The 19,879-nt window shown below is 51.6% G+C and overlaps 2 protein-coding genes across 4 annotated transcripts in view; both read right to left on the bottom strand.

Annotated features, from left to right (window-relative positions):
* Nucleotides 1-253: 253 nt before the first annotated feature.
* On the bottom strand, nucleotides 254-10,319 carry Apeh (acylaminoacyl-peptide hydrolase). 3 transcript variants are annotated; one of them, XM_010615558.3, is made up of 22 exons: nucleotides 9,889-10,030; nucleotides 9,660-9,813; nucleotides 9,127-9,253; nucleotides 8,479-8,572; nucleotides 8,304-8,379; nucleotides 8,052-8,215; nucleotides 7,757-7,894; nucleotides 7,566-7,657; nucleotides 7,449-7,489; nucleotides 7,243-7,364; nucleotides 6,647-6,707; nucleotides 5,121-5,218; nucleotides 4,468-4,519; nucleotides 3,346-3,434; nucleotides 2,783-2,921; nucleotides 2,250-2,333; nucleotides 2,089-2,169; nucleotides 1,642-1,730; nucleotides 1,356-1,546; nucleotides 864-966; nucleotides 654-760; nucleotides 254-562 (listed from the first exon to the last, which is right to left on the bottom strand). In XM_010615558.3, the coding sequence occupies exons 1-22, from the start codon at nucleotides 9,898-9,900 to the stop codon at nucleotides 457-459; spliced, it is 2,220 nt and encodes a 739-aa protein (XP_010613860.1). In that variant the 5' UTR covers nucleotides 9,901-10,030; the 3' UTR covers nucleotides 254-456. The 3 variants fall into 3 exon arrangements, with proteins under 3 accessions (XP_010613860.1, XP_010613863.1, XP_010613862.1); XM_010615561.3 differs by lacking the exon at nucleotides 9,889-10,030 and adding an exon at nucleotides 10,065-10,319 and having other exon boundaries at nucleotides 255-562; nucleotides 9,681-9,813; XM_010615560.3 differs by having other exon boundaries at nucleotides 255-562; nucleotides 9,681-9,813; nucleotides 9,889-10,027.
* A 1,018-nt stretch (nucleotides 10,320-11,337) lies between these two features.
* Nucleotides 11,338-19,879, bottom strand: part of Bsn (bassoon presynaptic cytomatrix protein) — a gene marked incomplete at its 5' end in the record, with an annotated part of 89,189 nt that continues 80,647 nt past the window's right edge. The window contains 5 exons of the mRNA XM_010615655.1: nucleotides 11,338-15,090; nucleotides 18,457-18,549; nucleotides 18,857-18,911; nucleotides 19,125-19,256; nucleotides 19,762-19,861. Coding sequence (XP_010613957.1) covers nucleotides 18,871-18,911; nucleotides 19,125-19,256; nucleotides 19,762-19,861 — 273 coding nt within the window. The remainder of the gene's footprint in view (nucleotides 15,091-18,456; nucleotides 18,550-18,856; nucleotides 18,912-19,124; nucleotides 19,257-19,761; nucleotides 19,862-19,879) is intronic.

Below are 19,879 nucleotides of genomic sequence, written 5' to 3'. Positions count from 1 at the left end.
TAGTTTAGCCTGTGGGTATTGCGGAAGAGTAGGACCTCACTCATCCCCCAGGAGCACTCTTGGGAGTAGAAGGTGATGCAGAGCAGTTTCTAAAGGGAATGTAGTAAAAGAGCTATACAGTTTGGTGCAGAGACCTTGTTGGCCAAGATAGGCAGACTGAACTTCTCACTGCCCCCTCTACTGACACTGGAGGCAGATGAATCCCTATGGCTACCACAGCCAGGGTCTTGGGTCTCTGAAACATCAGGGTGGGAGCTGGTGGCATGGTTGGGTGGCATGGTACAAAGTACCAGCATAAGCCAGACTCTGTGTCCTCATTTATTATGACTACATTCCTCTGCCCACTTATTCATGAAGTCTAGAGCCCAGGAAGCCTCTTGCTTCTCTGCCAGACTCAAGAGCTCCACAGAGCAAAATGTGACACAAGCTGACCAGCTCGTGCAGAAGGGCAGGGCTTCAGCTGCCCAAGTGCGTGTACAGCCAGAGCACAGTATTCATGAAGTTGTCTGATTCCACTTCCACCTCTGATAGTGCATGGGTGCTTTTGGGATAGAGCAGGAGCCTGTAGGGGTTGGGCAGCAACATTTGAGTCTGGAGGGTCCTCCCCTGCTCACTTACCCCCCCAGCTGCCAGGGCTCTCCTGTGGTACTCACCGGACGGGCACATTCCGGGCCTTGAGGGCACGGTAATACTCTATGCCCTGCTTGAAGGGTACACGCCGATCCTCTTGGCCCAGCATCAGTAACAGCGGCGTCTTTACCTGAGCACATGGAAAGTAGAAAGCAGGGGGCAAGGATAAACTGGGCCCTAATATCTAGATGGACAGGTGGCACATGGGTTGAGGAGGTGGGAAGGTTGAGTACCTGAGGGATGTATCTAATGGGTGACTTGTCCAGCATCTCTGCCCATACACTGAGGTCTGGCAAGCAGTCGCTGTTATAAGGGAAACCAGCCTCTACCACACACCTGCAAGAGACCCCAAACCAGAGGCCAGGTGTAGTGGTATATGCCTATAATCCCAGCAGTCTGGAGGGTGAGGCAAGATTGCAAGTTTGAGCCCAGCCTGGGTAAATTAAGTGACCTAGTCTCTAAAAAATAAAGGGGAGGAGGGTTGTTTAGTGTAAAGGACTTGGGTTTAAAAAAGGACTTGGGTGCTAAAAAATTAATTTTTTTCTTTACGAGACAGTTTTACTATGTAGGCCAGGCTACTTCAGCCTTCTGAGTGCTGAGATTACAGGCATGAACCATAAGTGCTACCACAAAAAATGAAGAGAGACCAAATCCATGCAATCCCAGGAATTCTGAGGCTTGCAGGGGATAAATGGGAATGCCAGGTAGAAAGAAGGAACACTCACCAGTCAGGAATGTCAGTGGAGCCCATCAAAGAGGCAATGTTGATCACAGGATTCCGGGCCACACAGGCACCATAAGTCTCTGGGTACTGGCCAATCAGGTGGCAGGAGAGGAACCCACCATGGGAACCACCCATAAGGGCCACACGGCCTGTGTCAAAATGTTCTTCCTGGAGCACCTGTTCCACTGCAAACTATAGGGTGGAGCACAGTGTACTGCAGCCAGCTGCCTGCAGCCATGCCTGACAGCCCACCCTCTAGCCTGTCAGAAGACCCAACCCCCTGCTACCTGGACATCATTCACATCCTGGTGGCCCACATTGCCTGGAAGGGAAAGGATGCTGTCCTGTCCAAAGCCCGTGGAGCCACGATAGTTCACTAAAGATGAGGGATGGATCAGACAGGGTAGTTAGGCAACACTCTCAGCCCCATGGACACCATTTCACACATCTGTGAAGTAGGCCTTAAGACCAGCCATATCACAGACCATCAAGAGACAGGAACCAAGAGATTACAGGCTGATACCAGGGACTGCTTCCTTTCCATGGAAGTCTTGAGTTAGTCTACATTATTAGATGCTGGGCCAGGGCAGTTCCTGGTAGTGCATACTAGAGGAAGTAACTAGCCCATAGAAAGGCCTAGAAACGAGGGTAGCAACCACAGGGTTTGTACAAACTAGGTCCACCCCACCATTTCACCAAAGGTCCACTAGAGCTTTGGGTTCCTCCTTGCTCACCTAGTAGCACTGCAAAACCTATCTTGCAGAGCACGGCTGGGAACAGCATCCAGGCAGTGACAAAAGATGAATGGGGTCCCCCTGGAGAAAGGAAACAGAGCGTTAAAGGGCCAGCTAGCCAAGACAGAGGGAGGGCAGAGGCTCTTAGCCCAGATACCTACCGTGGGGCATGACCACCATTGGCACCTGTGTCTTATCTGGTGCATTACTGGGCTGCAAAAGGATTGCTTCAAAGTCAAGGCCAGCTGCAGGGAGAAAGCAAGTTAGCAGGGTCAATGCATTTCCCTGAGGTTTCTCAGCCAAGGACTGATCTCTAGCTGCATGCAGGTCTGGGGCTGACCTGTGGAACCCACACCATCATGATGTGTGGGCCTCTGAAGCCTCATGCTCCTTCTACCCTGGTGAGGGAGCCCCACTCTGAAGGGACAGCATTCTGGATAAGGTATGACTGCAAAGGCACTGGATGAGGTCTGTTCTCTTTGGGCCTTGGGTTTCTCACCAGATGATTTGGCCTGGTAGTATTCAGTTCTGCTACCCAGAACAGGTGCTCAAAACCCTGGGTGCTACTCAAGAACATAAGAACAGGAAACTTCTTAGAAGAGTCTTAGGAAAAGGAATCCATGCAATGTGAGCCAGGAGACAGTGTCTCTACAGATGCTATGTGCCAGGAAGACTCTGCCCAGGCCCAGCTTACCATACTGTCTATTTTCTTGCTCTGGGGGTGGCTTTAGCACTCGGATGCTCCAGTGGATGTCAGGAATGGGCTTGGCCTCCTCCAGGGACACCCACAACACTGACTGCTCCTTCCCTGCAGGAGGCAGGAAGCCAACTTTCTGCCAAGGGGAAGGAAAAGTCTCACAAGTGGTCTGGGTACCTCCCTGCCTTCTGCTTCTGCCCAGAGAAGGAGGTGGGCAGCTTTTACTGAGCTGGGCCTCACACAAACCTCCAGAGGACACAGCATGGATTACTGTGAGCTGGTATATACCAAGTACTCACACTCACATCTGAACACACCCTACCCTCCCTCAGGTCCTAGGCTCTGCTCCCTGTGTGTTCTGTGATATCAGAGGACTGGTCACTTTCCCAGTTACCCTGTTCAGGACACAGCAGACATAGTCCATAATCCCTCCCCATGAGTGCCAAACCCTTATGGATGCTGCGTTAGTCTGTCTTAGCCCCTCTATTACTAACAAGCTATGGTTAGCCTCTGGGCCAGCAGAGCTACTGCCTCCTAGTTTGGGACCCACCAACACTCACCAGGCTTGGAGGCAGGCTAGGCGTGGAGAATTGTGCCACCATAAGGTCCCGGTCAATTGTAAGCAGCTTCCAGCTTCCACCCAACCCCCCTGGAGAAAACAGATGCACTAAGTGTCTGGCAGGGCCACCACCTTTCCCACTTGTTCTTTGCAGAGTCCAGGCTAAAGGCTCTATAGAAAGATGGACCTTTATCTCATGTGGGGCTTAAGTTTCACAGGTAAATCAGCCTTGTGCTTCTATTTAGAGGAGGTGGGCAGTTCTAAGCTATGCCTCACACCTACCTCCAGAGGACACACATGGACTTTTACTAGAAGCTGACTGTATCAAGACATTTACACATATGAACACATACCCCACCCTCAGAAGTCAGGCTCAGCTGTCTCCTTGTGTTCTGTAATACCACACTCAACTAACTACATGTGGCCCTAGGGAAGCTTCTTGCTCAGTATCTTGTTCATCTGGCAGACACTGGCTATGGCCAGGAATTGCCAGATCTAGGGATACACCAGACCATTAAGGCACTCCACCCCACCCCCTCAACGACTACAGAGGTGGCAACTGGGTCCAGGGAGTTGGTTGGGACCTGAGCAGCCAGGTCCATACAGATGCTTAAACAGGACTTGTCTGATGAGATATAGGTTTAGACAGCACTTGGTAGTTTTGTGGAGGAGCAGGTAAAGTCAAGGCAGGTGGAGAGTTCAAAAGTCATTTCAAGTGTAGTCACCAGGCCTGAGTGTGAAGAAGATGTGGGACCCTGGGTTTCTTCTGAGGGGTAGAGCTATTTCTGCCTGGGATTGGCATCCAAGGTTTGTTGAGGAGGAGGATGACTGGCAGAGCTCCGCAAGAGCATTCTATGGTTTTTAGGAGCATTCTATGGTTTTTAGGAGCAGGGGTAGAGATTATGTTGACATTGGGCCAGGTCATAGGGAATTGAGTTCCACGGGCAGGGGAGCGGGGGAGGTGCTATTGGCTGGGTCCCTTGCCAAGGCAAAGTCCTGGGGGGACTACTAACATGCTGCAGAACAATCAGTGGTAAGAGTGACTACAGTGCCACTGCTGCCCCATACATCAAGCTCTAGAACCACCCCTCACCTGGCTGGCTTGCTTACCAGCCCTGCTCACCAGCTGTCAGAGAGGTCACACTGCCCATCTGGGTGTCCACTACAAATAGGTCCTAAAGCAGAGGGGAGATCTCATGTGGCATCACATCCAAGAGCCCTGTGGCCCCTAGCCTTACCTTTTCACTACCTTCTTGGTGCTTGGTACAGGCCGGAGCTGTAAGCAGCTAAGGTGATAGCTACTCCGTGTAGTAGGGAGCAGCCTGAGAACCTGCTCAAGTCTCAGCCCAGACAGAATTTACTAAGTGTCCCTGGGCAAGGTAAGGAATGCCACCAAACCCCTTCAAGTTAGCATGAGGGTGACATGGTATCACACCAAAAGGAGCCTGGCATGCTGTGGGTGCCCTCACCCCATCCTGGTAACCATCACTGTCCTTACAATAGCTTCACAGACCCACCCCAGTGGCAGATCCTTTGTCACCCAGGTGGAAATGCCTGAGAGAGGCTGCAATCTGACTCAGGCAAAAAGGTCAAGGGCTTTGCTACGGGGCACCAGGGTAGCAAGCTTCCTAAAGGAGAAGCAAGGCCAGGCAGGGCTCCAAGGGGCTGGTGAGTCTATGGAACTAGACATCTTCCTCGGGGCACGCGCATGCTCTACCTCAGGACTCAGGCTCCTGGTGACTGACAGGGGCTGCTTCACCACACAGGGTCTCCTACCTGTCGGCTCCGCTGAGCAGAGTCAAAGACCACTCTCTGGCTATCAGCTGACCAGCACCCCAGAGGCAGAAGGCTGCAGTAGATTCCAGAGAAGCTCTCTGCAAAGATGGGAAGGCTGGGACTGTGTCCAGGAGCAAAAGATCAAGGGATCAATACCACTAGGCAGACTACACTGTTGGGTAATTCACTCAGGTTCTTGCAACTTGTGGCAGAATGGCGGCCCCACAAATCAAGCCAGCCAAGGGGTTCCAGAGGGCAGATACCTCTGAGGACCCATAATGGGCAATACTCAAGAGCTACTAAGAGAAAGTATCAATGCTCAGAAAAAAAGTACTTGTTCAACAAGCTGTTCCTGCTGGGCCACTGGTAACATGATATGCCTTTAACCAAAGTAACACCTGTCTGCCCGTTGTAGTGTCCACTGTGGCACAGTGATGAGCAAGAGGCTCACTAAATCTTACCATGTAAGGTCATCACAGTCAGGTAATCCTCACTGTAATTCTCCAAGTAAGGCAGAGACAACCACTCCTTCCACAGACGAAGAAATGGAAGTTTGGGCCAGGCATGGTGGTGCACACCTGTAATCCCAGCACTTGGGAGGCTGAGGCAGGAGTATCACCATGAGTTCAAGGCCAGCTTCGGTTTCATAGTGAGTTCAAGGCTAGCCTGAGCAGCCTAGCAAGACCCTGTCTCAAAAAGCTAAACAAACAAAATGGAAGTTCAAGGAGGCTAGGGTACTGTCCAAGGACACACAGCTAATTTGGGGCACATCTGAGATTTAGACAGAGTCCCCAAATGCATCTGAAATCCAAAAAGAAAAAAAGCCTATTGTGCTCTCCTGCTCTCTCCCTTTCTCTGGGCTGTGGATTGAACCTGGGGCCTTGTGCATGCTAAGCACATGCTGAACTGCTGAGCTATAACTCTACTTAACTAGAACACTGTCTACTAGATTTGTCTATTGGATTCAATTTTCTGGGTGGCCTGAGAATAAGAATTTTCACCTCTTCTGTCCTTGGGGTGGTCCAGAACCCCAGGAGGAGCTATATACACCTGAGAATGGTACAAGCCTTTCAGCCAAGAGCCAAACTTCCAGAGGACCAGCTGACTTGGACTGGATGAAGTTTGCTGGTTGGGAAAGAGGATAGGGTAACACAGCACCCTCAGGCCCAAAGCCTCTCAAGTATGACATTCCAACCTGGTGCACTTTCTGAAACCCACTTGAAGGGCAACAGTTTTAATTAGCCACTGAAGAAACTAAAATCTAATTGCTTCAGTACAGAAATTAAATCATCTAAACCCCCCAGGTAGATTGGTGCACTCTCTCTCAGCTCTGGTCCAGCCAACTCTTTTCATCAGAACTGTTCCCCACAGTGATGGCTTTACTACCTTGGAGGCTGGGCCTAGGACGGGCCCACCACACAGAAGGTCCTTCAAAGGAACCCATGGAAGAAGAGTTGGGCAGGGATGGAACAGACAGCAGGAACTCAGAGCTGTGGGCACTGATTTGCCTAGCCAGGCACCCTTACCTCCCAGCTGCCGAGGCACAATGTCCACCACCACCGAGGTAACTTTGGTATACCAGTCATACTGCAAGAGAGCACAATGGTCAGACCTACAAGGGCACAGGCAAGCCCTCCAGGCATTATCTGTTCCTTTCAGATGTACCCCTTCAGGGTACCCTCAGGAGAGGAGCAGGGAAGGTGAGATGAGCCTGATGTTATCTCCTAGTGACCCAGACCAGGAGCCCAGAGAGGCCTTATCTGGGCATGTACCTCTGTCTTTCACAGGTGCTCAGTGCTTCGTTACACTGAGACTGTGTAACTTCCCACCATATTCTGGCCCCCTACAGAACCTGGCTATGTGCAGATGAGGATAAAGGAGAGGAAATTCCTGTAGATGGAGGGTGCTGTCAAGATGGCAAACCCAACAGGGCAAAGCCGTCTTGGCCAGCATTCTCAGCCTCCAGCCTTGCCTTAGAGCACAGGCAGAATTCATACTGTTGCAGCACCTGGGACAAGGAGGGTATTTGGAGAGACCATGGGGAAATGATACTCCCCCTTCAGTTGTCACCCACCATCCCCTCTTCTTGCTGACCATCTCCCACCCTAAACCTCCAGCTCACCAGGCACAGCTGACTACACTGATGGTGTGGGACCAGAGACGGGTACTGCAGGTAGATGATGCGACACTGGTCTGGGCTCAGACGAGGAGAAGAGACTGCCAGGGAGTCATCTGAGAGGAGTTCTGGGCCACACAGAAATGCGAGCATCACACAAACTGGCAAGGGCCAATGTGTATCCATAAAGCAAAGGTGGGCACCACACTTACCACACTTCCCTCCAGTGAGGTCCACATAGTACAGGGCTGACCTGGAATGGCCCGAGAGACACTCAGTTTCAAGGCCAGATGGGCTGCAGGACTACCTTCCCTGCCCCATTTCCTCACCTGCGATTAGTGCAGAAGCGGATGCCTAGCCGGAAGGGTTCATGCCACCAGCCCACAAACACCACACCCGTGTCTCCAGGGGCCCAGAAAGCCTGTAAACATAATCACAGGGCAGGACAGGTGAGCAAGGGGCAGCAGCTCAATCAAGGCCAGCAGACTCCAGATGGGACATAAACTGAGTCACTACTGACCTGTCCAGGGGACACATTCTCAGGAACTCCCTCAAGCACAGAGATATTGCCACTCTCGACATCCAGCACACAGAGCATAGGGATGCTTTTGGAAACCATGCTTTCTCCCCAGTCCTCGTAAAACACAAACTGATCCCCCTGAGAACACAGGATATTCAATGCCCAGTCTATCAGCCCCTGCCCTGCTTCCTACAAGCCAGTGCCTCCCCAATTTTGACAGGTACAGTGTGGGAGAGGGCACATTGAATCCCAGGGAGGCCCCCATGCCTTCATGGATTGGCCACACCACAAGCACCTTGATGGCCTGGTCTGGCTTCTTCGGCCTGGCCATTTCATCATCGCTGGCACTAATGTCCAAGGCTTTAGTCTGAAAAAAGGACTCAGCCTTGGGGCGCTTCTTCTCCGCCACATATAACAAGTGTGTCTCCGAGTGTGACCAGGACAGGCAGCCAAAGCAGTCTGGTAGGGGGAGGGCTAATTAGGGGGAGACTAGGGCTATGGCTGCCCCTCCTGTCCACCCTGACTGCTCACCAGCCAGGTGCCTCACCATCCTCATAAACAGGCCCGTGCTTCTCCAGCGCTGACAGGTTGAAGCTCTTGAGCTTCCAGTTCTTCTCCCAGATCTAAGGATACCGGGGCATCAGTCTGTGTGCCCTCCAACAGAGCCTTATCTTTGGAGCTGATCTCTCTGATGCCCACCACAAGGTCGCTTGCAGACTCACCTCCAAGAACTGCTTCTCCTCCCCAGGGCCTGTGCCTCCAGCCTTACGCAGCACAGCTTTCATGGTGCCTGAAGGAGACTCTCTGCTCAGCAGTCTGAGGAGGGTGTGTGACGTCAAGTCAGGATTATATCTGCTCCAAATAGCCCTGTGCTGCCCCCTCACTGGCCACAGCCTTATATAGTTTTTTGTTTTGTTTTTGTTTTTTTAGGCAGGTCTCACTGCACAATTCAGGATGGCCTTGACTCACTATGTAGTCCAGGTTGGTCTCAAACTCGCAGTGATCCTCCTGAGTGCTGGGATTGCAAGTGTGCACAATTACACCACATCCAGCTAGATCGATTTTAGAGGCTCTGGTAGCACCTGTAACCTGTAGCACCTGCAACCCCACAATGGCAGTTGGCCTTGCTGCTCTTCCCTGAGGCAGAGACTCTGTTTTCCCCAGATCCTCAGGCCTCTACCCCTGGGCTTGAGTTTGAAACAAGCCTCTAGTGCCTATCAGACCATGTCGCTACAAACCAAATGAGCTCCTAAGGGGCAGGAACCTGGCTCCTGGCCTCCCTCAGGGCCCTACCCACATCTAGGCACGTAATGTGCATTCAGAAAGGACTGGCATGGCAGAAGGCTGTGGCCTTCCTCCCTCAAACTTACTCTCCCCTGGTCTCCACACTGTTGCCTGCGGGCCCTGCAAACACCACGGAGTCCCCGTCGTGGAACACCAAGTACTGGCGGCAGAATCGAATGTTCTCCATTCTTTCCAGGTCCCGCTGAGTCCATTCTGCGAGGGGAGGCATGAGGCTGCTGTTTTGACCAGTTGGGGTCAGCGGCCCCCACCCTATCCAAGAAGGCCCTGACCCATCATTTTCAATCTGTGTTCAAACACTTGGAGGGATCCTGAACAACACTTGACTACAATCCAAGTTCAGACCTCTTGAACTCGGAGAACCCACCTCTACCCCCAGCACCCACTATGGAATCGAGGGCAGCCTGGAATGTATTTGGGATACAAGGCCCACACACTGATGCACTCAGGTCCGAGCTCTACACCTATGCAGTCAGGGCTCTATCTAGTACAGCCTAGTCTCCCGAACTGGACCCCGAACTGGGCGAGGGCTGTACCCGCCAAACCCTGGCTCCTCTACACACTTGTGTGTCTTCTGCTAACGCATATCCCCGTCACCAACCTATCCCCTCCGCCCACACACCGGTGTGCACTGTCCGGTAGCGGCCCCCGTACTGCGTGGTGACCTCTGGGCCTAGACAGGCGGCGCTCAACGCGGGTTGGCGGCTAAGACCCCGGTACAGCGCCGCCGCCTCTTCGGGCTCGCTCAGTAGCACCTGCGCAGGGGACACACCAGGGTCAGGCCCGGCCCGGGCTTCAAGGACCACCGGGGCCGCGAGCCGAGCCCTCACCTGACGTTCCATAGTCCCCGTTAGAAGCAGAGGCGGAAACAGGGCACGCTAGACCCGGAAGTGAATCTTTGGGGGAGGAACCTGTAGCAGCCCGACCCATTTCCGCCGCAGTCCAGTCGCCACCTGGGGGCGGGGCCTCTGGCCACTGAGCCGGGATGACCCGCAAGGGAACTGACCTTGAGGGAGAGTTGTACGGGCAAGCACCTCGAGGACAGGAGCAGAGCTTTTAGGGGCAGACTAGGCGAGTGGGCCAGATCCGGAGCCTGTCTCTGAAACCGGAGGCGTGGAAACCCCGCCTGTGAGAGCAGGAGGCGGGAGCCAGGACTCAAGAAGGGACGAAGTCTGAGAGAAGCTTAGGGTCTACGGGGAAGGGGGCGGGGCCTGAGTCCAGACCCCGCGAGAAGCGAAAGCGGCGAGGCGCAAGAGCAGCGGACACAGCTTTCCGAGTGCTGGGCGGGGCTGGAGCCTCTGCCTGCGTCTGCGTAGTTCAGAGCGGCTCTGCCGCCTTGGGTCACTCCCTATATCTATTTTACCCAGAGGGCGTCAGGCCCAGCTCGGAGGGAGTCCTTGGCAGACAGGACTGAAGGGGGCAGGTCCTGATAGAACGGCGGAGCAAAGCCTTGGGGTGCACCGAGCATAGGGGCGAGCGGTGCGCAGTCCCGGCGTTGCCTGGGCTTATCGATCAGCAGCCTGTCCCAAGACCTATCGTTTTCCGTGGTCCTCACCCATCCTTCTCAAGGGCCCCTCGTGAGAACTCTGAGCAGATTGGGCTGCTACCTTCCTTCCAAGGCCTCAGCTCAAGCCCTTGAGTCCAGAGGGCCTAATGGCATCAGGCTCCACTCACCCGGCCCCAGACCAAAGCACCTGGGTAGAAAGATTCCCTCTGCACGTGGCATAGAACCGGATTGTCTGAGATATCAGCCACACCAGTATGATATCCCCTTTATATACCATGAGCCTGGCTGGTCTTTCACACCTCAGAGCCCTGACTTCTTTCGCCCTGCCTCCCTTTGAGAGTGTACTTGAGGCAAAACTGTTCTTTTTTGTTTTCAGATTCTTTAGTGACTCTGGGTTAGTTCTGTCCATCTGAGGAAGTACTAAAGTATGGCACCATCGTGAGCTCTGGGGTGGAGTAGACAGGTAGAGACTTACTGGCATCACCAGGGGGCAGCACCTGCTCACTTTCCTCTTGGGATGTAGGCCTCAGAAAGTTGTAGGGGCAGCCAGGACACCCATTGTTTCCCCACAGCTGGTGTAGTGAATGGGACCTATGCTTGGGCACCTTTGCGGAGGCTCCATTGTGTGTGTGGCTTGGTGTGAACTCAGCCTGTCATGCCAGCACTTCTAACATGTTGCCCCTTCATTCTTTTCCCTCCAACTGTGGGCAGTTTGGGGAGTTACTTCTTTGGCTAAACTTTCCCACTTAGAAACCATCCCAGAGACATTCAGTAGGTTGTTTATATCAAGTCTTTTTTATTCTGATACCACAGAATTACCTTGTCACAATACAGGAGGGGGAGGGACACTGAAGTACCACGAGTTCTCACAGAGCACAGAAGGACAGCACACAATTCACAAGGTCATATGGAGGACTCGGGTCATTGCACTTACAACTGTAAACTTGTTTGTTTGACTGTACAGCACTCTTCCCCCCCTCAAATAAAGGAGAGAAGGAAAAAAGAAAAAGGGAAAGAGGGAAGAGGGAAGGAAAAGCAAAAACAAGACAGGGAAGCTAGAGGAAAAGGTGTTTGTGGCCACCACTCTCCAGGCTACCGCACTTGGAGAAGGAGCTGATTTGACCCCGAGGTTGAATGAGGCAGACACACACACACACGCACACACAAACACACGTTTACATGCATCCACACAATATCTCATGACTTCCATGGCTCTCTAGTACTACCCCAGAGCACATGGCAGCAGGGCAGTGGCATCCAGGGAGACAGATGGCATCTCCAAGGAGTTTCAGTTGATTAGGCCTGTTCCTTTGACTTTGTCTGAGTCCATGATAACAAGTATTTACATCATAGGTAGGGGAAGGGAGGAGGGGAGGGTCCAATAGGGTGAGATAGCACTGTCCTGGAAAACCCCACAGGTTCCAGGGGACAGTCCAGAGTTGCTTCCACTTCTGCTCTTTCAGTGCAGGCCCTGAGATCACATGCTCTGTCCAAGGCCGGAGAAAATGGTGGTAGTGGGGGAGGACTATCACTATGAAATGAGTGCCTGGGCCCTCCAGTAGGCAAAGGAGTGACCTTCTTCGTAATACTTGGAGGGAGAACTAGAGAAGCCCTGGACTGCATCCTGGAGACCTCTAGTTCATTGGGAAAGTGCGTATTGCTCTCCACTTCCAAGCACCAAATGCTAGTCCCTCAGCCTCTGGCTGCATGGCCCCTAGAGTCACAGCAGCATCCACATAAGGCCCAGGACTGCCATGTTCCACAGGCTCCTGCAGCCTTCAGGTTCTTCATAGAGTAATGATTTGTCCTGTGGGTTCAGTGGGGTATGGGGAGTAGCAGATGTCAGAAGTTTTAAACTCAGAGGGTTTGGCCAGAAAGGAGATCTGTTGAGAACCCAATACTTGAAAGCCTGAGATGGAGCCTGCTAGAGGCTGACTTGCTAGCATTCTGCCTCCATTCTGCTTCAAGTCCCATCCCCTGGCCACCATTAGTGAAAGAGAAAATATTCAGCCAGGCCATCCCACACAGACCTTGGGTGGCTAGAGAAACTAGATGATGGCCTCCCTCAGCCCTTGCTCAGAAGGTCTCATCAGCCTATGCCTGATCTCTATAAATGAGTCATTTGTCTCATGGAACAGGGCAGGCCAAATCCCAGGACGCCAGGTCCAACATGGAGGTTGGAAACTTCCTGTCTTATCTAGAGCTGCCAGAGGTGGTCCAGGATCCCTCTCTTAAGGGGTGTATAGGCTTTATAGAAAAGCATGAGAAATGTGGACCCCTGAGAAATGCATGTTGCAAACCAGAGCACTCTGGAGGAAGGTCAGGCCTTGAGTGCTAGGCAGCTACTGCCTGAGCCTCTCCTGGCCCCATGGTGGAGAAGCTGATGACAGTGGGTACTTGGATAGGGAAGTCCCAGGGATGGATGATGAAAGAGCCACTCAGAACCTGAGTAAGTTCTGCTGTTGAGAAGCTTCCCAAGAAGCTCAGCTTAAAGCCATTGTTTACGCGAACAGTTTACATGCTCCAGATGACATTGCCAGTCAAAGACAAGTGCCAGAAGTCCAGCTCTTTCTAAGTGCCTTTTTACCACAAAGGAGAGGCGTGAAGCAAGTTTGGTCAGGACCTGGGGTGCCTCTGCCTCTCTGGTCAAGGATGCAGGACAGCTTTGTCTTAAGCAGTGTCCCACTTGGAAGGGACACCTCTGGCTGAGGGCTGGAGTAAGAGGGGAAAATGGCATACAGATATAAATCATACAGCAAACCTTCAGAACTTCCATTCACATGCATCCTAAGCAGGCTCCTACCATTGTGTCTACTTGGGTTTCCTGTTTACCTTTCATCTTGAACAGAGGAAACTGCAGGACATGTGGGACTTTGTCCTGCCTGCCCCACAGCCTGGCACACTCAGGCAACGATTCTGGCAGGTCCTCACTAGCTTGTGCAGAAGTCACTAGAAGTGTTCCTGAAGGAAGGTTCAGAGGCAAAAGAACTCCAGGCAAGTGGGTCGAGCATTTAAAATGGATGAAATCGTGCAAAGAGGCTGCGAGCTGTGCATGCTCCACTGCGGGACAGGCGGTGACTCACCTGGCAGCAGCGAGTCCTGCCACAGGTCAAACATGCCACAGACAGAATTTCACACACACACACGCACGCGCGCACACACACACTCACACACACAGTGGGAGTAGGGGTCAAGGTGGTGATATGAGCATATCCAGTTTCTCAATCGCATGTTTGCAATTAACTCCTTATACATAACATGGAATTTATTAAATATTAACAGTTGTCTTTGAGGGTTTATATTTCATTGCATAGAACGTTAAAGATGAGATTTGTGGCTGTGCCTAAGATGAACGGAGCCCCCCCTCCAGGGAAGGGCCTTAGGGAGGAATGCAGCCCAGTCCACCAGGTAGACGGATGGTGCCACACTCCCCCACATGGAGCTATGGATCTTTTCCCTAGCTGGCAGAAGCCCTGGCCCCTCTGCTCTGAGCACACCCACTGGTGATGGCTTAAGAACTGGAATTGCACAGTAAACAGAGGCGGGCTGAGGGGCCTCCCTAGGCCTCGCCCTGGGGTTGTGCTCTTGGTGGCCTGTTGCCCCCTATTGCTTCTTAGTCAACATTCTCCCTGTGCTGAACAGGGGCAGAGCAGAGAGGAATCCAAACCATCAGCCCCAAGGTGGTAGTGGAGGGGAGGGGAGAGGCAAAAGGGATGAGCAAAGAAAAAAGAGGAAAAGAGAGAAAAATGTTCATGAGGTATACACATAAATCAAACTGGAATGATTAAGGCTGTTCTTGAAATGAAAATAAATCCCCAGGTGTACAGATGAGGAGCCAGCTGATCGAGACAATGGCGGTGCTGCTGGGGTGCTCGAGATGGCTGGGGGATGGCTTTAAGATGATGGCAGGTGTGTAGCAAGCACCCTGCCACCCTTGGGCCGGGAGAAGCCTCAGCCGGTGCCCACGCTGCTTTTCGGTGCTATGGCCTCTTATTTCAGCAATGAGACAGTGTTAGGTCCTAATGTTTGTAAAGTTCTCCCAACCCTGTGCTGGCCCATGGAGGTCTGCTCCACTGTCACCCAAAGGGCAAGGTAAAGGGGCAGGGCCCTGTGGCTACAGAGGGATCCAAGCCACCTGGAATGTGAAGGAAACGGAGCGCAAGGCGCCCAGTCAAAGCCCCTCTCCAAGGCTGTGGAAAAACTTCTGGCATCTTGGAAGGAGGGCAGTATGCTCCCAAACTCTGTGTATAACGCACTGGAAGCCTGGCTGGCTGTGGGAAGAGTGGCAGACAGCTGCAGTGGCAGGGTTCTGGAGAGGGCTCTTCCCTCCCCTGACAGCTGGCTGAGGAAGACAAGGTCTCTGGAAAGACAAATCCCCTAGGCCAGTGGTTCCAACTTGCTTCACCCAGCATATGCTTCACCCAGGCAGCTGCTGTTAGGAGACATCCTCTCCTCAACTGAGGCCCGCCTGCCACAGCCCACTTGCTGTGAGTCTTTGGACCAAGAGTTTGCCAGATTGTAGATGCTTGGAAAAGAAAAAGAGGGAGAGGGAAAAAGGGAGGGAGAGACAAAGAAAAGAAAAAAAGGTTTGGTCAAGAATTGTGGGCAGCTCCTTCCCACCCTCACATTCCTCTCAGACACTGGCCATGCACCAAGGGCCTAGAACCATTGAGGTGTCAGGAGATGGGCATTTGGGCAGGTTGAAGGTCACAGAGAAGAGAGGAAAAAAGAATTCAATTTGCCAGGAAGGAACATACAAGGCACCATCACAAAACAGAGTGCATGTTTAAATAATAAAAATAGTTACAGTAATAGACATATTGCTTTTAATTCCCCTGAGAATACTCCCCCATGCTTCAGATATATTTATGTCATTTTTCTTGACATTTTCTGAAGCATTTCTGATGTCCTTTTTTATGAATGAGTTGTGCTGTCGTGGCTGTCTCTATGTCCTGAATCAGTTCAAAGCATTTAATCCTTCATGGTCATTTTGATTCTGGGGAAAATCCAGAAGTCAAACAGTGCCAAATCTGGTGAACAAGGTGGATGAGGATATACCATAATGTTTTTATGAGCCTGCCTTTCTGTTGAATGGCAGTAGAGAGCAGCATTCACCATATTTTTTATCACACCTTGTAAAGACACTCACAAAAGAGAACTTCCAGAGCTGCTACGGGAAGTGGCAACTGCTGGGCATGGTGGCACACGCCTGTAATCCCAGCACTTGGGAGGCTGAAGCAGAAGGATTGTTGTGAGTTTGAGGCCAGCCTGAACTACATAAGTGAGTTCAAGGTCAGCTTGAACAACATAGCAAGACTCTGTCTCAAAAAAACAAAAATGAGAGAGAAAAAAAAGAAAGAAAGAAATGATGAGCTAAGTGTGTCTGAAGAGAGGGAAAGTACTTTGACGGAATTAATGGCAGTGTGTCTTTTTTTTTTTTTTTTTTTACTGGGGATCAAACTCAGGACCTTGTGCTTGTGAGGCAGGTGATATGTCTTTTACTGTAATAATTTTAAAAAATTTAAACACACTTTTTGATTAGCCCTTGTAGTTTGCTTTTGTTTTTGTTTTTTTCTTTTGAGACAGGGTCCTGCTTTGTTGCTTGAACTGGCCCTAAACTCCTGGCTGGAAAGATGCTATCACCTCTGCCTCTAGAGTAGCCAGGACTGTGCTTGCTTTGACAGCACATATACTAGAGTGGCTAGGACTGTAGGCCTGCTCCATTGTGCCTGGCTTGACATTTCTTTAAATGTTATAAAAGTTCCTCTTTCTTTTTGAGACGGGGTCTTGCTATGTAGTCCAGGTGGGTCTTGAATTCTCTTGATTTCTTTTTCTAGATCAGACCTGCCTCAGCCTCCCAAGTTCTGGAACTATAGTTATGTGCCACGACATCTGGCTAAAAGTTCCTGTTATTTTTGCTTAAGAGTGAGGAGATGGGATTTTGTTTCAAATGGTGAGCCTCTCCTAACCCATCTCTGAAACTGACATTAAGATCCTAGGAGATGGACCTGCACAATAGCTCTGAAATTATCCAGATGCTAGAACTTGATGGGGGCTCCTTTAACTACAAAGACCATGGACTCAGTGCTCCCATACCATGTGACAGAACATAGAATAAAGTCATACCTGCACTGCCTTTCCCCCACAGTGGACTGACCCCAAACCCAAGGAGGATGCTGCCAACCTGGGCCATGGTTGAAGGACTTCTCTCTCCTCAGCACCATTCTAATTCCATATCTGTTCCAGGGGAACTCCAAGGAAACACCCCACTGAACAGAAAAGCAGAAGGGAGCCTAAAGTAAAGGTAGCAGGATGCTGGGGGCTGCTCTGTGGCCACTATAATTAGAATAAGCTCTGGGCTCCTTCCTTTGGTCTACAATGCCCATACCAGCTAGCTCCTGCCCCTTGGACTTTACTCCTGCTTGCCTCACCTCTGCCATCGTTTTCACTGCTGATCTGCCTGTCCCCAAAGCTGCCAGGCTCATTCTGCCCCAGAACCTCTGCTGGCACTGTACCATCACCTGGGCAGATCCCACAGTGGCTTTTTCTCTACCTCTGTTTTGTCCCACACACCTTCAGCTCTCACCCCTTTCTCTAAATCAGTCCCCACTTCTTGATCACCCACTTCACTGGCTTTGTACCACTTCAGAAATTACTCTGAAATTTAATTTTTTATCTATCTATCTATCTATCTATCTATCTATCTATCTATCTATCTATCTATCATCTATCTATCTATCTTTGTACTGGGGACTGAACTTGGGTCCTTGTGCTTGCAAGGCAGGCACCACTGAACTAAATCCCCTAATTTTTATTTTTAAACTTATTTATTCTCCATCTCCCTTAAAGGATTGTCAACTTCAGAGGGCAGAATCTTGATTTTGTTTCCTGCTGTATTCCCAGTGGCTGAAACAGCTTGACACACACTTGGGGCTGGACAAACATTAGTTAACCACATGGGTAGAAGGTGGCTTTTCCAGCCCTACCCACTGCTCCTCTAGAGACAGGCAGCCTTTGGCCATCATACGTAGTTCCTTCTCTGCTATGAGAAGGCCAGCCTAAGCTAGGGCACTTGTTGGGCTCCCTTGAAATGACCTGCTTATTGACTGCCAGGCCCTGCCATGGATACTGTATACAAGCCTCCTTCCACATTCTCGGCCTTGGAGTGCCAAATGAGGGGGAAGGGCTCAGGGATATGGAATGGTGGGAGGTGGTCCTTGACCATGCACAGAAAAGCACCAGCACCAGGCCACACGCCCCTAATGCTGGATGATCCACCTGCTTTGTCCCCTGCAGAGGCGTGGCTCAGGCTGTGGCCAGGGCAGGTTCCAGGAGCCAGTAGCCCATCCTACTTTGGCACAGTAGCCAGACAAAGCCAGGGCTCCCATCTTGAGGCCCTTCTACTCTGACCTAGTCTGGGGCTCAGTCTGCCTGGCCAGGGGTTCATTCACCTTGCCTCTATGTCCCCCTCCTGTCTGCCTCCATACTCATTCTACTCTTTTATCCTGTGGACCACAAGTTTAGCCTGTGAAGCCAACAGTGTCCTGACTTCATGCCCAAAGATGGTAAGCTCTACAGAGCTGGGGGACTCTAGTACACTCTAGCCAGTTGAGCCAAATATATAGCCTCAGGAATGACAGGTTATCGTGTCCTCAAGGATGACCTTGGATTCAGTGCCTAACATGCAGACCTCAAATATTGGGATGAATCTGGTAACACTAGACCCTTCCCCAAGGTACCACCTGACTTTTCAGCCAGCACACTGGCCCGTCTCCCAGGTGACTGCTAGACCCATTCCCCAGGTCCTTCCTATCTTACACTTGCAGAGATTGAGTGGCTGTGGCCTTTCATGCCTTCCTGTGGCCCATCCTATTCTGGACCTGAGACTCACTGTTATACACAGAGTCCAGAGCTGCACCCAGGCCTTTGACTCCAGAGATTTTTCCACAGCAACGACATCATCTCTCTTCATGTCTTCAAGAGCCTGTGGGGCATTTTCAGAGGGTTGGAAAGGAGCTGTATCAGGGTCCCCACCTACAGCCCAACACCAACCCATAGCTGTGAGAACTTTGCAGGCAGACACTAGCCCTCTTTTGCTGGAGACCTCTGCTTAACAACCTTTTGTCAGGGGCTCTGTGTACAGAACCACCCCCCACCTCACCATCACACACACACTTCAGGAGAGCACGCTGCAACTTCCACAGAAGATTAGACTCTTCCCAGTGGAACCCCCTCACCAAATAACTCAGACCTTCTTTGGTACAAGTCGGGTACAAGCCATTCATACTCACCCTGCTGGGCAAGGTCACCAGAACGAGGAGAACTTTTTGCCAAAAGCAGAGACAGCTAAGAAATATAAAGAGGAGAGAAGCATCAGGAAATTGGGCCATTTAGCACAGTAAGACAGGCCTGCCCTGAAGACTACTGGGCAGCAGCACGTGGGCCCTTTTGCTGACCTGCGCCTAGACCACCAGGCCTAGAACCATCCCATAGACTCAGCCTCCACCAACGTAGAGCCCAGGGGGTGCCGCCCACCACAGACTTGGCCACAGTGTATACCTTCTGTCAGCTTGCCAGCTTGCTCTGCTGCTCCACCAGGGAGGATCTTAGAGAGCACACTCTCCCCATCGACTCCTGGCTGGCCGGGAGTAGTCCCTGGGGGCCCTCCTGGCCTGGCTCCAGGCTTTGTGCCTATAGAAACAGAAGCCATCATCATGAGTGCCTCGGCCTGGCTGTTCAGGGTCTGGGTGGGAAAGGAGCCATAAGGGACCTGAACAAGGGTACCCTTTGAGGTAGGAGGGTGAGGAAAAGGGTAGAGGAGTAAAGATGGAAAGATAACAGAAAGAGAAGGAGTGGAATAAAGCAGAAAAGTGACTGAGGAAGTAATGAGAAGAAAGGGAGGAAAAGATAGAGTGGGACAAGAAGGCAGAGGAGAGGACAGAAGAGAAAGGAATAGGCTTTGTGCTCACCAGTACCTTCTGTTCTCTGCATGGGCTCTAAGGCCCCAGTGCAGGTGACCCCATTGGCTCACTCTAACCCCAGGATCATTTTTTTTTGATGGAGGTCAGCAGCCTACTGGGCACCTTCTTGGGGATTAGGATGTGTGCAGTGGGGAAGCTCAGATTGTAGGTGATTATAGGGAGAGAACAGTCTGGGTGCTTGGGGCATAGCTGAAGGCACCAAAGAGTAGGCTCACCTGCAGGTCCAGGTCCTGGTGTTGGCTGGGCCTGGGGAACCCTCCCCTGTTGGGGTGTTTTGGCTGTTACTTTAGAGCCATCTGCCTGTTCTGCCCGTGGCTGCAACACAGAAACTAG

The sequence above is a fragment of the Fukomys damarensis genome, unplaced genomic scaffold (genome assembly GCF_012274545.1).
Source record: "Fukomys damarensis isolate Sample0158 unplaced genomic scaffold, DMR_v1.0_HiC HiC_scaffold_37, whole genome shotgun sequence".
Classification (NCBI taxonomy): Eukaryota; Metazoa; Chordata; class Mammalia; order Rodentia; family Bathyergidae; genus Fukomys; species Fukomys damarensis.
The sequence above is the reverse complement of the archived record's forward strand: the minus strand, read 5'-3'. Positions and strand labels throughout refer to the sequence as shown.

What these genes read in the sequence shown, in the direction of transcription:
- Apeh (XM_010615558.3), bottom strand. An exon ending in AGTGTGGAGACCAGGGGAGA is followed by an intron (nt 8,573 to 9,126) that starts GTAAGTTTGAGG and finishes CACCCTCCTCAG; the next exon opens with ACTGCTGAGCAGAGAGTCTC. An exon ending in AGCCAGACCAGGCCATCAAG is followed by an intron (nt 7,895 to 8,051) that starts GTGCTTGTGGTG and finishes CTGTGTTCTCAG; the next exon opens with GGGGATCAGTTTGTGTTTTA.